Source organism: Prionailurus viverrinus, chromosome D3 (genome assembly GCF_022837055.1).
Source record: "Prionailurus viverrinus isolate Anna chromosome D3, UM_Priviv_1.0, whole genome shotgun sequence".
Taxonomy (NCBI): domain Eukaryota; kingdom Metazoa; phylum Chordata; class Mammalia; order Carnivora; family Felidae; genus Prionailurus; species Prionailurus viverrinus.
The window spans coordinates 54,091,573-54,109,745 of NC_062572.1; the positions used below are offsets into that span (position 1 = coordinate 54,091,573).

At 39.5% G+C, this 18,173-nt stretch overlaps 1 protein-coding gene across 1 annotated transcript in view; it reads right to left on the reverse strand.

Annotated features, from left to right (window-relative positions):
* The window catches only part of DSC3 (desmocollin 3), a 48,875-nt gene extending 31,771 nt beyond the window's left edge, over window positions 1-17,104 (reverse strand). The window contains exons 1-5 of the mRNA XM_047826665.1: window positions 16,817-17,104; window positions 16,506-16,748; window positions 5,371-5,455; window positions 2,901-3,100; window positions 1,113-1,232 (exon numbers count right to left, since the gene is read on the reverse strand). Of these exons, the coding sequence (XP_047682621.1) occupies window positions 1,113-1,232; window positions 2,901-3,100; window positions 5,371-5,455; window positions 16,506-16,748; window positions 16,817-17,104 (936 nt within the window). The remainder of the gene's footprint in view (window positions 1-1,112; window positions 1,233-2,900; window positions 3,101-5,370; window positions 5,456-16,505; window positions 16,749-16,816) is intronic.
* Between the last annotated feature and the right edge of the window lie 1,069 nt (window positions 17,105-18,173).

Consider the following 18,173-nt stretch of genomic DNA (forward strand, 5'->3'; position numbering starts at 1 on the left):
GGTGCTTCAATCAGTTAAATGTCTGACTCTTGATTTTGGCTCAGATAATGATCTCATGGTTCGTGGGATTGAGCGCTGCATTGGGCTCTGTGCTGACAGCACAGAGTCGGCCTGGGATTCTCTCTCTCCCTCTGCCCCTCTACCCATCTTGTGCTCTTTCTCTCTCAAAAATAAATAAATATTAAATATGTATATATTTTTTTTTGAAAAGGAAAAATAAGGTCTAGCGATGAACAGAATTTTTGAAAAAGTGCGAAAGACACTGGAAAGACAGTTAAAAACATCAACAAATAGGACACAGGTCCCACCGCTGGAATGAAACATCAGCCACAATAATATAAAAAGGCAAGCACCAGGCCACAGCCCTACTTCAGCAACGGCTTTCGTTGTATGTGTTCCATGTAGATCTTTATGAAGAGTAAACTTGACCTGATTAAAAACTTCTCCTTGTTTTTAGGAAAAAGTTGAACTCCCTAACAGGACACACATGGTCCATTATGGTTTAATGTCTACCTGCGTCCTCTGCCTCATCTCCCTGCTCCAGCCCCATCATAAGTAGGAGGACTCCTCCAACACGCTCGCCTTCTCCTCAATTACTTACTTGCACAATGTCTTCATCCTTCAGGTCCACCCTCTGCTGTCTCCTCCTCTAAGTCTTTCCTTGATTTGTACCACATTTCATCTCAGGACTCGGTGCTGACCCCATGAATCCTCAGATCACCCAAACCATCTCTACCACAGCACCTATCACTCAGTATTGTAACCACCTGCCTACGCTTCTTCCTCACTATTATAGCCTACAGGAGAGCAAGGGTATGACTAAATTTATTTCTAGTGTCGTACTTACAGCAGTACCTTCCATGGGACATAGTAGGTGCTCAATAAGTAGCTGCTAAACGAATGAAAAAACTAATAAAGATCTTTCAGTGGCTGCATTCTCTCTCATATTATTCTTAGTTTTTTAGTGATTTTCTCATTTTACTCACTTTTATTATACTTCATGAAAATCTTCAATCAAATCTGCTTATTTAAATGTCTAAAGAGTTGTGAAGCCTGAACAAAACAGGCTCTGGAATCAAAACCTTCCCAATCAGAAAGAATGTAAAACCTACTTGTTGAAGAAACAAAGGGAACGGGCCCAGTGAATTCTCTTGCATTGAACAGGGAATAGGGGCCCATCTCCTCTTGGAACGCCTGAGAACGGCTTCTTTAGCATGTCTTTTCCTCAGCACCTGAATTTAGAGAAAGGAAATTAGATAAATAAAAGTACCACAGCCAAGGACGACCTTGTTACAAATGAGTAGCTGGTCCATAAACCTAATGCCTCCCTGGAGGCTCAGTCTCAGGAGTTTTTTAAAGTATTTCTTAAGGCTTTTTTGCATTAGGTGGGTAAGAAAGAATGCATCCACATTTTAAAGGTTTCATAAACTGAAGAATTTCATTTTGTATATCTTTCTAACACTGACCATACTTTCAAGGTTAGGAAAATCATCAGTGCACTCTTAGTTTTCCTTCTTTCCCAAATACACATAGTGAACACATTCTCTTTATAACAACCTACAGATGGGCCTTACCTGTTCTTTCTGCTAAAACCTCACAGTCTCAGAAGAACCAGAGCAAGAAAATGCATGGTCTTCATTGCCTTATCACTCCCATCTGCACTCTCCAATATGGTAGCTGTAGCCATACACTGACTACAGCAAGACCTTGGATTGCAAGTAAGTAACTTGTTCCGAGAGGGTTGCAAGACGAGCAAACATTTCTACTAAATTTTAATTTGATAAATGAGCGATGTCTTGCAATACAAGTAGTATGTGACATCGAACGTCACATGATCATAACTGAGCCAATGGCTCTTGAAATTTCCTTTGATATACAAATGCTTTGGATTACAAGCATGTTTCTGGAACAAATTATATTCAGAAACCAAGGTTTTACTGTATTTAAATTTAAACTGATTATAGTTAAATAAAATGTAGAATTCCATCCTTCAGTGGCACTAGCCACATGCCGAGTGCTCAGTAGCCATTAATATTGGGCTACTATATCTGGCCATGCCGATTACGGAACATTTCCATCACTGCAAAAAGTTGGATGGGACTTTTTAGTGATTTCTATTTCATTTCATGGTGTTGCAAGGAAGAAATTTATTTCCTGAGAATTAATACATAAATAATTTTATTAAACATTTATTGATGCGCTAGCGTCATTTAAATTAATTTTATCATTAATACACTTAAGACGGATTCATTGTAATCCACTCTAAACCTTTAATCCTTTTTGTGACTGCTTTCACAATGGCGTTTCTCATGATGTGGAATCTAGAACTGCCAATACCATGCCACGTATACTTTTATTCATACCTACACACTTCAGGATTTCCATCCTATTTTAACACCAGAATCACTGTGACACTTGAAATCAACCTCTTATTCACGGGGAACCTCTGCACCTAACGTGAATTTAACATACACCTACTGACTCGGGAATTAGGTATTACTGAGACCATAAGCAGAAAAAGAATCAGTTTGTGCCCTCAACAACTACAGACAAATTGTTTACACAAATAAAAAATTCCAAATGCTTATAAAAGAAGGGCAACCAAACTGACAGACACGGACACATGAAAGCAATTAGTTGGACGTTAGAAGTGGAAGAAGCCTTCCCAATGGAGATGATGCCATGTAGATTTCACAAGGCCAAACCCAAAGCCAATGTCCAGCCTGTGTTGGTGGGGAAAAGGGGGGAAGAAAGAGAGGGAGGGAGAGAAAGCAAACTGAAGGGAAAGGAGAAGAGGAGGCTTAAAAACCCAATTATCTTTTTGTCCTCTTTGCAATTTTTAATGAAATATTTAAATGAAAAGAAAAGCACGCCTGAAAATATCAACGTGTTTTGAATACCTTCTTCTGATGTTCCAGGAGCACCTTAATCTCTTTCTGTGCCTGTGTCCTGGAGTCAGAAAGCCATATGGTGAATGATCTTTTCTCATCAGACAACACCACGGTGCTAGTTGTGTATACTGATCCATCATCTAGAACTCTGAAATCAGGGTCACCTGACCGGATGAGGTCTGCAGACCTGAGGCACTCTTTCAAATTAACTGCAAGCAAAAGTTTCCAAGTTGTAAAGTAGAAACACATGCAAAAGAAAAAAAAAAAAAGACATGTTAAGATAATGTATACATTTTCTTCAAAATCATGAAGTAGAATGAAATAAATCAATCACTCTGCATTTACCAAATATCTTAACTAGTTTTCTTCACATGTATAAAAAATGATACTTTTCTTTCAGTTAAAAAGGAATTCTTGGGCACCTGGGTGGCTCAGTTGGTTGGGCATTCGACTTCAGCTCAGGTCATGATCTCACAGTTCATGGGTTCAAGCCCTGCAGCAGGCTTTGTGCCCACAGCTTAGAGCCTGGAGCCTGTTTGGATTCTATGTCTCCCCCCTCTCTGCTCCTCCCTCATTCATGCTTTGTCTCTCTCTGTCTCCCAAAAATAATTAAAAGTTAGGAAAAAAATTTTAATTAAAAAATAACTCAATTGTATACAGGCATGAAAGTGTTTTTCAACCTTTATGTGCTTCTAAAAGACTTATAAAAATGATCTATTAAAGAGGAGTGTGTGTGGCAATCACCAAGAAGCCGAGATATAACGCCCCCACACACAGCTGAATCAACACACACAGCTGAATAAACAAACAGAAAAGTTTTCCTCAACACCACAGTCTGAGTCTTTTAAGATACACCTGTCTTCAGCCAGAAGTTGTACACATGAGCCCAAAGAGTAATAGACAGTATGAATTTAGCAAATAGTCAAGCAAGAAAAGTCTATCTTTGTTTTTTTTTAAGATTTTTTTTTTAATTTTTTTTCTTCGTTTTTATTTATTTTTGGGACAGAGAGAGACAGAGCATGAACGGGGGAGGGGCAGAGAGAGAGGGAGACACAGAATCGGAAACAGGCTCCAGGCTCTGAGCCATCAGCACAGAGCCTGACGCGGGGCTCGAACTCAGGGACCGCGAGATCGTGACCTGGCGGAAGTCGGACGCTTAACCGACTGCGCCACCCAGGTGCCCCAAGATTTTATTTTTAAGTAATCTCTACACCCAACATGGAGCTCGAACCCCCACCCCAAGATCAAGAGTCTCATGCTTCACCAACTGAGCCAGCCAGGAACCCCAGAAAAGTCTCTTTGAATTCTTCCCACCGGCACTTTTTTGTTACATGCCTCCCCCAAGCCATCGGCTCCCCTTCCGCCCTTAGTTCTCTTCGTGTTCCTATTCCGAGCTTTCCAGGGCTCCCCACTGAAACCCCGCATGCAAGTCTCCTCTCCCAGGGAGTTTTCCCAGGTAAAAAAGTAATAAAATATAAATATCAATGTAAGTGGTTTAAAACTTCTGTCAGAAATATCAAATCCATCTCATTCTTCGACTATCCGGTTTAACAACAACCAAACTGATAGGTTAATGTTCACTTAAGGAATAACTTCTCATAGGATTCCTATGTTACTCATGTAAAGTGTTTTCACTTTAATCCAAATCTGTCACAGATGGAAACACGTAATCAAAAAGAAGTGAACATCTTTAGTAATGATGACATATTTCTCTCTTCACATTTTTGGCAAAGTAACTTCTGGTCTATCCCTTCAAAGGAACACCCCTGACCTCTCTTTTATATCCTTTTTCTTCTTCCTTTTCTTAGGAATGAAAGTGACATTTGCTTAATAAAAATTAAATGAGACACTTAACCACAAATGAGACACTTTGCTGAAAAAGTAAATTTGGTATCTTTGGGACAAGCTATAGCTCTAAAAAAAACCACAAAAACAAAAACAAAAACAAACAAAACAACAACCATGATGCTTTCTTCTAATATTCCTATACCACATGGCAAGCCCACCTGGGCAGAGCTTCCCAGCTGTTGGGAAAGTTTGAGGTTCCCCAAATTCTCCATGTGAAAATGGCTGATGAAGTTCAGTTTTGAAAGGAGTGGCTCATCTTGTGGTGTGCCTCAAGGCAGCTCTAGCATTGATAAAAATACTGCTCTGATTTTCTCAGCTACTTATCAATATTTCTCCAGTGCTTAGAATCCTAGGGTAATGAAAGGGCTACATTCTACATTTAACTCTTCATGTAATCTCTAAACTGTTAAAACATAAATTACTACAAAAACGTGGATTAGAACATTTGCACTAGAATCAACCACAGAATTCCATGGAATTATAAAAAACAGAACATATTTCAAACCATCTTGAATTGTATCTAAATATAAATAAAGGCTAAACCCAAAAGGCAAAGGTTGGATAACATGCTCTTTTCAGCATAAGGAAACTAAATTTCTGTTTTAAAACCACGTGTTTTGAAATGTCTCACCTCTGCCAACTATTTTGTCTGCCTCTAGTTTGGATGGTATATTAAATGTCACCTTTTTGCAGGCTTCACAGGCAAAACTGAAGACCTTAAAAAAAAAAAAAGTCACATTAATACAGTGTAGAATAAAGAGTAAGGTTTCAAATAAACAAGAAAAATAAGTCCTAGAGATCCACTGTTAACTGTAACTGTATCATAGTTAACTGTATCATATTATGTACTTAAAATTTTTGCTAAAAGAATAGGTTTTATGTTCAGAGCTCTGTCATAAAAAAATAATAGAAATAAAGAGGGTGAGAGGAAACTTTTAGAAATGATGGATATATTTATGCCAAAGGCTGTGGTGATGATTTGACAGATGTATACTTATCTCCAAACTCATCAAATTGTATATGTAAATCTGTACAGCTTTTTGTATGTCAATCTTAACTCAATAAAGTTGTGTACAAAAAAAGAATAAAAGCACATGATTATCTCAATAGATGCAAGCAACTGACAAAACCCAACTTCTATGTACCATTAAGAGTACTCAACAAACTAGGACTAAAAAGAAATTTGCTCAACATGATAAAGGGCATCTATGGAAAACTTAGAACCAATATCATACTTAATAAAAAAGACTGGATGCTTTCCTTTGACATCAGGAACAAGACAATGATGTCCTTTCTCACCACTGCTATTCAACATTATATGGAAACTTCTAGACAGGGTAATTGCACATGTGCACATGCACACATAAATTAAAGGCATCTCGATTGGGAAGGAAGAAGAAAAATAGTCTCTATTTGCAGATGATGTGATCTTGTACATAGAAAATCCCAAAGAATCCACTAAAAAAAACTATCAAAAATCATAAAAATCATAAATGAGCTCAGTAAGATTGCAAGATACAAGATCAACATACAGAAGTCAATTACATTCCTATACACTAGCAATATAAAACTCTGGAAACAGAAGTAAGCAACCACTTCCTTTCACAACAGGTGTTCCATCTTCATGGATCAGAAGATATATTTCCACAATTCACCAAACAGATTCAATGCAATCCTTATTAAAATCTCAAAAGTATTTCTCCAAAAATTAAAAATTAATCCCTGTAGAAACGCAAGGGACCCAAAGAGCCAAATAAATTTGAAAACAACAAAGTTGTAGGACTCACATTTCCCATTTTCAAAATTTACTACAAAGATACAATCATCAAGACAGAGTGGTACTGGCATAAAGGTAAGTGTAGAGACAAATAGGATACAACTGAAATCCCATAACTTAGTCTGTACCTTTGTGGTTAGCCAATTTTTGGCAAAGGTTTCAGTAAGTTCAAGGGAAAGAAGCAGTCTTTTCAACAAATGGTGTTGAGATCATTAAATATCCTCATTAAAAAAATGAATTTGAGCCCCCACCTCATACCATGTGTAAAATTAATTCAAAGTGGATCACAGACCTAAAGAACTAAAACTGTTGAAAACTAAAAAACAAATCTTAATGATCTTAGGTTAGGCAATGATGTCTTAGAACACCAAAAGCACAAATGATAAAAGAGCAATTAATAGGACTTAATCAAATTTAAAACTTTTGCTTCTCAAAAGATACCATATAGAAAGTGAAATTACAACCTAGAGAATGGGAGAAAATATTTTCTAATCACATAGCAATAAAGGACTTATATCAAAAAATATAAAAAAAAAACTTTTACAACTCAATAATAAAAAGACAAACAACACGAAAAATGGGCAAAGGATTTGAACAGATTTTATCCAAAGATGTATAAACAGCCAATGAGCGAATGAAAAGATGCCCAACACCCTTAGGCACTACAGTCATGCAAACCACAGTGAGATACCCATGAGGATGGCTAAAATAAACAAGACAGAAAATTACAAGTGTTGCCAAGGATGTAGAAAAACCGGAACCCTCATGCATTGCTGGTGGAAACATAAATGGTGTGGCAAATTTGGAACACAGTTTGGCAGTTTCTTAAAAAGTTAATCATATACAACATATAATCCAGCAATTTCACTCCTACCCTTAAGAAATAAAAACCTATGCCCATGGAAAAACTTGTACATGAATATTCACAGCAACATCACTTACAATAACAAAAAAAAAAGTGGAAACTACCCACATGTCCATTAGGTTATGAACGAATAGACAAAATGTGATACATCCAAATGGAATACCATTCAGCCATAAAAAGGGACAAGGAGCTGGTGTAATGCTACGATACCTATATGGATAAACCTAAAAAAACATTATGCTCAGTGAAAGAAATGACACAAAGGAGCATATACTGTATGATTTCACTTATAAAAACGTCCAAAAGAGGCAAATATACAGAAACAGACTAGATTAGTTGCCTAGGACTGGGGGTAGGATTGGGGAGTGGCTATAAATGAGTATGAGACTTCTTTCTGACATGATAGAAATGTTCTAAAATTAGATTGTGGTAATGATTGTGGATTCTTTAAGTTTGCTAAATTGTACTGAGCTGCACACAGCAAAGGTGAGTTTTATGGAATATACATTATTATCTTGAAAAAGCAGTTTTGAAAAATGATATAAAAACCATAAAAATCACTCTTTCCACACCCACCTCTACAAATCGGCAGTGAGCAATATCCCAATTACAAATTCATGTAACTTCAGTAAAACAAAACTGGATAATAACCACAAAAATGTATTTCATTTCTGATATAATCAAATATAAAACAAGTTCCTTCATAAAATTAAAAGATTTTAAAACACGGTGGTAACAAACTGTATACACATATACATATATGCATAATCAAATCTTATGCTAATCTGTGCTCTAAATATTACTGCAATGGAAGATCTATCAATGATAGATCTATCTACATTTATCTACTTGAGGAAAACAACTCAAAAATAGAGTCAATATGTAATAGTATTGTTTATTTTAAATATAGCAATCAAAAAAGTCATTTTCAGAAAGTCATAATCATATTGCTGTTACAATAATCAGTTATTTGTTCTTAAAAACAATTCAACCGTATTATATATGCTCAACTGAATTGTCTCTAAGAATATAGTTGTTGCCATGGGTGAAAAATGGTTTTATTTAATAATGCACCCATTGGTCCAAATAAGTTTTAGCTCTATAGTTGGTATTTCTGAATATCAATAGAAAGCCATGTTCAATACATTTTAATCACAACTGTTTAAAAAAAATATTTGAATTTAAATATGAAATGTTTAAATCAAATAGAACATACTAAAATAAATATGCATGTACATTTTCAGATTTTTTAATTAATATTTTGCAATGTTTGCTTCATTTTTTATAAGTTGATTTATTTTGTTTTAATAACCTCTACACCCAACATGGGGCTTAAACTCACAATCCAAGATCAAGAGTCTCATGTTCTCCTAACTGAGCCAGCCAGGCCCTCCTTCATTTCATTTTTTTAATTAAAATGTACAGATGTGGCTATGCTCTATTCCATTTCCTTCCTCTTCTTCAAGGAATAGTTTCTTCTAAGTTGGCATTTATACTTCCCTTGTAGGCTTTTGTACTTTTATTATATACGCATGTGCCTATAAAGTATAAGCTGATACTGTGCACAGCTTGTGTCTTCATGCGTCCTTTTACAACTTGTATTTTTCACTCAACAATACATTTAAGATTTTTCTGTGAATATACCACAGTTTATTTTTCTCATTCTCCTATGATGGTCATTTAGATTCTATTCTTGTTTCCTACTTTCTCTATTACAAATGACACTACAGTAAACAGCCTTACAGGTGCAAGATATTAAGATGCATACCTGCGATAGAGACATATGAGGATCTCCAATTCCAATAATTACTGCCAACTTGTTGTCCAGCGTGAACATAAATTTATTTCATGTCCCCTAGAGTATTAGATACCTCTATTTCTCATATCCTCTACCCCAATTCATTATACTTGACTTTTCTAACTGTTGCCAATCTTACAGCTGATGCTTTAATGTGCATTTTCTTAATTTCTAGTGAGATTGAACATCACTTCTTGTGTTAATTTGTCATTTACCTCCTGTAAATCGTCCGTTGCTCTCATTTAGTCATTTTTGTATTGCTTGTCTTTTTTAAATCATATTTAACTTGTAGGCTTAGGTGGTTTGCTTTTTTAATCTTTTAGTGGTATCTTTTGATAATCAGTGCTTCACTTTGAAAGTAGTCAAATTTATTAAGTGTTTCCTTTAGTTTCTTAAAGTAGTTTCATTAAAACTTTCCTCCATTTTATACTTTTGTATATTAATATCTCCCCTCTGCCCTGTCATAAACACACTATCTGATACTTCTTTATAAAAATTTTAAAGTTACTTCCAACTTTTAAATCTTTTACTCATCTGGAATTATTTTGTGTGTGATGCACTGTAGATATTTAATCTTGTCCTTTGCCATATGGATAGCCAACTATCTAGAACCATCATTGAGTAGTTCTTCCCTTCTTAACTAATAATGATACTGCTGCATATATCATATGCATGGACCCCAATTATAGAATCTATTTCAGGACTCTGCATTATTTCATCAGAGTTTATCTCTACACCAACACTATATAGTTTTAATTAACATAGCTTTATTATAGATTGCAGTATTTGTTTTGGTGACCCAATCCTTATTATCTTCCTTTAAATTATGTTTGTTGTTTGTTGGTTTTTTTTAGCCTTCTACTCTTTCAAAAAATTCTTATGACCAGCTGACCAAGTCCATGAAAACCCTTTCTAGGGTTTGCTTGCTTGCTTTTACTAGTCCTTGCTTACTTTTACTACTTCTCAGTAGTTTGTTGAAGAAGTGTAGGATTTCACATGTAGCTAATCCTATAGCTGGCAAAATGGCAGATTTCTTTTCTTTAAATCCTTAACCTCTTTTCCTATTGCTGTTACATATTTTATCTCATGTATGTCCTCGTTAGGGCCTCCCGTAGCTGCTGAATAGGGACAGCTATAGTGACCATTGTGGATTTGTTTCTAACTTTAAATATAACACATTTACCATTTCACCATTCATTATGAGTTTCCTTCCTTCTTGCCTTCCTCCCTCCCTCCCTCCTCCTTCCTCCTTCCCTGTCCTTTCTTTTCTTTTCCTGTCCTGTCCTCTTTTCCATTTTTTCTTTCTTCTTTTCTCTCTTTTTTTCAATCATTAAGTATTGTTAGGTATGCTTTAGTATGTTAAAAAAATAAAGTACATCCACCTACACTCCTAGTCTAAGAATATTTTATAGCAATAAAAATAATTTCCTACTTAGTTTGAAACATAATAATTTTTCTCTCTGAATATATTACTATGTTAAAATACAATAATAGATTTTCTAATGTGAAACCATTTTTCCATTCCTGAGACAAATCTTGCATGGACATGCTAACTTTTTAAATATGTTATTGGTTTGGCTTGTTGGTATCTATTTCAGTACTTCAAATATATGTTCACAAGTGAGATCAGGCTACTATTTTTCAATATCATAAATCCTTACTAAATGAGTTAAAGACAGTTCCACTTTTTTCTGTCCTTTGAAACAATTTACATAAGATAGAGATTATCCATTCCATAAAATTATGGAAGAATTCACCTACCACAAGCCTGGACTTGATGAATATATGAAGGTGTCTGTGTGTGAAGACATTTAGCTTTTAATTCAATATCTTTATAGTTTTAAGTCTGTTTAAGTTTTGTGTACCTCTTTGAGCCAATGTTGGTAATTTGTATTTTGTAGGAAATTGCTCATTTTGTCTGTATTTTCAAGTTAATTGAAATAAATATTACTATCTGTTTGTCTAAAACATCTGTCTTCTCCATGACTGTACCTCCTTTTATTCCTAATATTGCTTTATCTGTGTCTTCTCTATTGTTTACTTGCCCAATCATAGTAGCATTTGTGTTTACTTTCAAAGAATAGCTTTTGGTTTTGTTGATCTCTATTGCTGGTTTCTTTTTTTAATGTTTTTTTGTAAGACGGAGTATACATACAAAAGAATATATATATATATGTATGTATATATATACACATACATACATACACATATAGCATACATGTGTGTTTTAAGAAACAATAAGATGAACACTAGGACACTCACCTTCAAAGTTAAGAAATAAAATATTACTATTATTTCAATGTTTCCTATATATCGCTCCTCAGTAGCATTTTCTTCCCTCCCACACCCCCTAAAACTCAGGTAATCACTAATGGATGATTTTTGTGTTAATCATTTACTTTCCTGCCTCTGCTTAATTTTATCCCATGTATATCTGTCTTTAAAGAAGGTACAGTTTTATTTTGCCAATTTTTAGCTTTTACATATATGCAGCCATATGCTAATTATATGCTACTTGATTTCATTGCTCAAATTATGTTTGTGAAATTTATCCATGCTGAACATACAGAGAGGTTCATTCATTTTCATTGCTATATAGGGCATCATTAGAAATAATGCACAATTAATTCATTAACATAATTTTTAAAAGGGATAATATTCATATATAAATTTAAGTTATGTCATGCTTCTTAAAACTATAAAATAATTTGATACTATATTTGTGGAGATTGGACATATTATTGAATATAAAATTAAAAATGTAAAGGCACCATTAGATTATCAATGATGAATTAAGGACCTTTAAAGTTAATTTAAAAATAAATTTTGTATGGAAGAATGCCCAATTAAAAAATGCAACATCCAAAAATAATTTTAAGATTAATGAGTTATTGGGTGCTTGGGTGGCTCAGTCAGTTAAGTATCCGACACTTGAATTGGCTCAGGTCATGATCTCACAGTTTTGTGAGTTCCAGCCCTGCTTTGGGCTCTATGCACTGACTTTGCAGAGCCTACTTAGGATTCTCTCTCTCCTCTCTCTCTGTCCCTCTCCTCTCACACTCTGTCAGTCCTTCTCAAAATAAATAGCTTTAAAAAAAAGATTAACGAATTATGGATTGACTATTTGAGTTCAAAAAAATCTCTTTTAATGGAAAATTCTCCGGATCAACTTTAAATATCTCATTTATAAAGCTGAGAGCTGCACAACTTTAAATTAAAATGTAGCAAATGCAGTTTTTAAAAAAGATAATATAAAGTATCCTCTATGTAGTCTGGGAAAAATAATTACTTTGTTTCATTTTACAGTATCATCCAAATTTTATTAATTTTATGATAGAAAGCTATCATACTAATAATAAATCTTGATAAGAAAATTAACGCCAAAAGGAGAGTGAAAATGAGAGGGGTTATCTGAGATTGTTTTACTTTTCCTGTGGACAGTTTTACCGTGAATTCACAGGGAGGCTTTCTAAAATGACATCATTTTTCAACAGAGGAAAAAGAAGCCAAAGAATGGAAATTTATGGAAAGTCCAAAAAGTAAATGGGATCTTCTTAGTTGAGCATAATAGTTATGAAATTTTAAATCTGTCATTTCTCCTCTAGGCATTTACCTTCTGCAAAATGGAAATACTACTTTCAAGTTCTCACCAGCTCAAAGGTAAATCGTTAAGACTGACCTCTCTGTAACTCTCGGTACTTAGGTCATGCCATTAAATTTCTTTCTAACCAAATTCTTTGTAAGACAAGAATTCTAGTTAAATGGAAAGCATGATGAACCACAGGTAACCACAGACTCCATATATGGAATGGAAACTGCCAAGGAGATTACAATAGGACCAAAAAATGTGCATAGGCTTACATGTATTTAGTGATTCAGCAGGTGTTTCAGAATCTAGCTGTATCTCAATATGAACATGCACAATCTACTTTCAAAAAGGTAGCTAAGGGGTGGCTGCGTGGTCCACCTGGTTAAGTGATGGACTCCTGCTCAGGTCATGATCTCACTCATGGTCCTGAGATTGAGCCCTGTGTAGGGCTCCCACTCTGGGCTCTGGGCCTGGAGGCTGCTTAGTATTCTCACTCTCCCTCTCTCTGCCCCTCCCCTGCTTGCTCTCTTTCTCTAAGAAAAAAAAAAAAAAAAGATACCTGATAATGCACCCACTAAATATGTACCAAAACTTGACTTTCTTAGGATTATCATTTTAAAATAGACTAGTTCTCATTTACTTCCTTTATTTGCCTAAGGCTTTTTGTCACTAATGCAAAAACTAATAGAAATTATTGTACTCTTATTTTTAAAAGATTACTACATCAAATGTTATCAACAATGGGGCGCCTGGGTGGCGCAGTCGGTTGGGCGTCTGACTTCAGCCAGGTCATGATCTCGCGGTCCGTGAGTTCGAGCCCCGAGTCAGGCTCTGGGCTGATGGCTCAGAGCCTGGAGCCTGTTTCCAATTCTGTGTCTCCCTCTCTCTGCCCTTCCCCCGTTCATGCTCTGTCTCTCTCTGTCCCAAAAATAAATAAACGTTGAAAAAAATTTTTTAAAAATGTTATCAACAAGAAGAACAACAAAAAGTCTGCTAAAGCAGTCACGTTATTCTTGTTAATTAACGCTATAAAATCGGAAAAGCTAGGGGCGCCTGGGTGGCACAGCCGGTTGGGCGTCCGACTTCAGCCAGGTCACGATCTCGCGGTCCGTGAGTTCGAGCCCCGCGTCAGGCTCTGGGCTGATGGCTCGGAGCCTGGAGCCTGTTTCCGATTCTGTGTCTCCCTCTCTCTCTGCCCCTCCCCCGTTCATGCTCTGTCTCTCTCTGTCCCAAAAAATAAATAAACGTTAAAATCGGAAAAGCTAGAATGCCCATTTGTCAGCATAGATTACAGGCAGAATTCATATATTCCAAGGGGAAAAAGTATTCTATGCTAGAACAAAAAAACTATTTTAATTCCTTTTGAAGGCAAATGATAGATTAACTGTGCCCAAGTCCATACTACTTAAAATATATAATAGTAACGATTCCCCAAGTGGATTTGATGCGATGAACAATATTAAACACATATTTGAAAGGATCCCGTTATTTGTAATGGGACAGAAGGAGAGCTGAGCTCATGCAAATTCGTTTTCAATTTTTGTTACAGTCGGAGGAGAAACATTTTAAGAGACATTCGGTACTACACTTTCAACAGTCCAGTGATGGTCTGATATATTTATTTTCTAGTCCCCAATCCCCACCCCTGATCCTTTATTCTTTTTCTTGTTTTCTTTTTCTTTGTGTCTGGGGGAGGGAGTGGCGGTGGCCATTAGGAGTTGTATTTTGTGGCAGTTTACAGAGTACTGAGGACAGAGGGCTGTGAAAGATGGAGACGGGTGCAAATGGGAAGATTCCTCAGCCTATGGGCCAGCCCAGTGGAAAGGCTAACCTGTTAAAAGTCTCAGTTTTGTGTTAAAGACTTGCTTTGAAGCGCTCTCCCTTCAAGCAAGGAATTGTTTTTGAGATCCGTTAAGGTATCTATAAAAGGAAAAGTGTTGTGATTTTAATATTATACTGAAAAGTTGACGGTCCGATGAATCAAAAGGAAATACAACAGAAGATGGTCAGTAGAGACCTTAATTTACCCATCAGGGAAGCAATCCAAGGTACCTGTATACTGGGGATTTCGGATGAAATAAATTATTCTATATACACTCTCCAGTATTCAAGTCTCCTCATTTAGTCTAAACTTTAGGAAATTCTTCTTTAAAGCAATCCTAAACGAGTATGTCGTATACTAGAGCTGATGCTATCTCCATTTAGAGTAACGCACACTCGTTTGCCTTGCCACACCCCAACACCCGCACACCCCCCACCCCGCCCCCGTTCTGGGCACCGCAACAGTTCCTTGAATTCCACACCCTCCCCTGGGGGAATTCAGGGCAAATCTTGGCAACACAGCACCTTTGCAGTTTCCTCTCCCCATTCCCTAGTCCCTTTCGCAGAAAAATCACACAACACTAAACCCACGCTTTTAAACATCAAAACTGGGAAACTCAAATTTATTACAAAAGATCACACTTTGAGACCAGTTCCTATTTGTAAAGAGTCATTTCATCAGCTCATTTTGTTGGAACAGCTGCCTTGCAGGGCGACGCGCTCATTTGTACAAGTCATTGTCCATAAATTAACTTAGATCTTAAATACCAACCCAATATTCATAACTCGCTGATTCAAAGAGAAGACAAAGCTTTGATCCACTAGCCCCAAAGGCAGAGGAGCAGCAAGAATCCGTGCAGCCACAGCCAACCTACTCCCCAGCTAGGTAGGTTCTCTCCGAATCCGACCCCAGGCCCATCCTTAGATTCGGGTTTGCTGGGTCGCGCGCGGCTCCTTTCCACAGCACAGCCTGAGCGCGACCCTGGTCTAGTCTGAATCTCCGCACGTAATCGCGCCGACAGAGTTCCGGCTTCTTCGCCGTGTGTCTCCTGAATTCTCAGAGAATTGTCCCTAACTTCCTATCCAGGTGAATCTGGTCCTGGGTGGCAGGTTTCCGGGGCACGTACGGCCCGAAGGTGGACTCTGGGTTTGCGCAGTCCTTCCCGGAGCTGGACACTGGACCACCCAAGCCCACGCCTATCCCCCCACTCCCCCCACCCGGACTCTACGCTCTCTGCCCACCCCGACAGTCCCCCCTCCCCCGCATCACCAACCGCGACCCCAACCGCAGCCAGGATCCAGCCTTCCCACGCCCCCCGTGCCTCAGGCACACTTCGCCTCGGGCCAGGAGACTCCGGGGTGAGCTCCGAATAACATTTAGCGGAGGCAGAATCTGGAAGCCGGTTTTCAGAGTTCACTCCACGCCGGGACCCAGAGGCACCGTTCCAGCCCCTCCAGTCACTAACGTCCCCATCCCAGGTAAGCCTGGGGTGGGGCAGCCTCCTGAACCCCATCTCACACCTGTGTTTCGCTCACTCAGGGATCCTGAAACACCTGCCCAAGTACAGTTCGTCGCTCTCCACACAGACGTGCCACCCCCCCCCCCCACACACACACCTTCGTCCCTAGCCTGGGGAGCCAGGGGGAGGACGTGAGCCCCAGGCACCGTCGACCGCCCGGGAGAGCGCAGACACGCCGGGGCGCTACCGTGATGTCCCAAACACAAAACCCCGTCCCGAGTCGTCCCTCCAAGACTCGTTTTCTGCCCTCACCCGTCCAGGCCCAAACTTGGCTGGTCCCGCCCCGCAGGACTGAGCGGAGGCGCGGCGGTCCGCTCTCGGTCCGCTTGGCCCGGGCTCCGCTCTCCCCGCGGGACAGGGCGGGTCCAGCCCTTCCCGATCCCGGCTCCCACTCACCGCGAGGGTCAGCAGCAGCCCGCAGAGGGCTCCGCGCAGGGGGATCGGACGCTCGGCGGCGGCCATCGGGGGGCGGGAAAGGGGCCGCGAGGCAGGAAGGGGGCCGCGGGCGCCGGGCGGGAGGCCAGAGACCGGAGCGGGCGGAGGTGCAGCGGCGCGCGCGGTGCGGGCGTGCCTCGCTGCCGCTCCTCTCCAAGTCCCCTTGGAACTGTCAGGCTTGCCTGCCCGGGAGCGTGTTCGCTCCTGAGACGGGATTGGACGCGGCAGACGCCGGGCCGCCCCTCCTGGTTATTTCTCAAGTCGAATCACACGGGCAGCCGGGGAGCTGCCCGAGCCTGCCCCTCCGCTCCCCCGGGGCCGCGCCGGGCGCTGGCTCTCGCGGGAAAGCGGTCCCAGGCCCACCCTCTGCCGCCTTTCCCACGCCCCACGCCCCTCGTCCGCCCCGCCTTCCCTCCGCGTGGCCCGGGCAGCCCAGACCTTCCCTGAGCGAACCCCCTGGCGGACGCCGCCTGCGCGCTCCCGCTGCAGGACCCAAATCCGCCTGCAGGGATTCCTGTCCCAACACGGGCGCTCCGGGGTGCCAGGAACACCTCCGTCATTGCATCAGCGCATCCTCCCTTCATTCCGCTCCTGATCGAATGCCGGCCAATGTCTCCCGGGTAATAAACCATTTATGTATTCTTTACAAATTTGACTAACATGGTAAGATAAACGACCGAGGGAAGATCATCCCAAGTGGCTTGAATAAACTGGCATTCGGTATACCAGAAATTAAAACCAAGTAGAAGAAACTCCGATATGTGACCGTTTGAAGTGTCCAAAATATGAGTGATTACATGAAGAGTCTTCTTTACCGCCAATTTTGTGACCTTATATGAACCTTCTAAGAAAGAATTTGTTCTTCTATGTGAAGTATTGATTTAGTAATTACATGGTAAGTGTGCTAAGGTGCCATTTTTCAGTCTGTGGTAAAAGGAAAGTAAATCTACCACCCAAAAGCTTCTACTCTAAAATGAAGCTTGTAAGTTCAATATTACTCAATAAATGTCACCCAGGTCACCAAGGCATTGTGCGAGGGGCTGGAGGAAAGAGAATGTTCAAAACCCAGTTGCAGCCCAAAGCAACCCAAAGTCTAGGAGGGCATAAAGGTTAGCATCCTAGCCCAGCAGGGTAAATGTTTTAATGGAGAGGTAGCTAACAACACCTGGACACATTCCTTTTTTTCCCTCTCGATGGAATTTTGTATCCCCAAAGCCCCCACTTGTGGGATTCAGGAGGCACTCCTTCTTAGGTGCGTTGCTGTTCCTCAAAGTCCATGTACAAGTTCCAATGTCAGAACCCTCAGATAGTCTAGATTAATCAGGGAAGGTGCTATGGCCTTCATTCATGCCACCCTGCCCATCCAGTAGGCTTGTTAACTGAAGTCTGGGGCTTCCCTGAAACTCACAGGCTCTGAGGATTCAGACACGAAATTCACTTCCAGTCCAGCTCTGAGGCATCCAAGGCACCCATCAGAAATCCTGTCTCACCTCTGGAGGCCTCTGGATGAAAGAAGCCTTCCAGTCTCAGAGAAAGTTCTCCAAACTTTTCTCCGCCCCAATCATTTTCATGTTACCCAAGACCTCAGGAAAAGGCTCTCAAAGATTCCTCTGGCCCTAGACAGCCTTT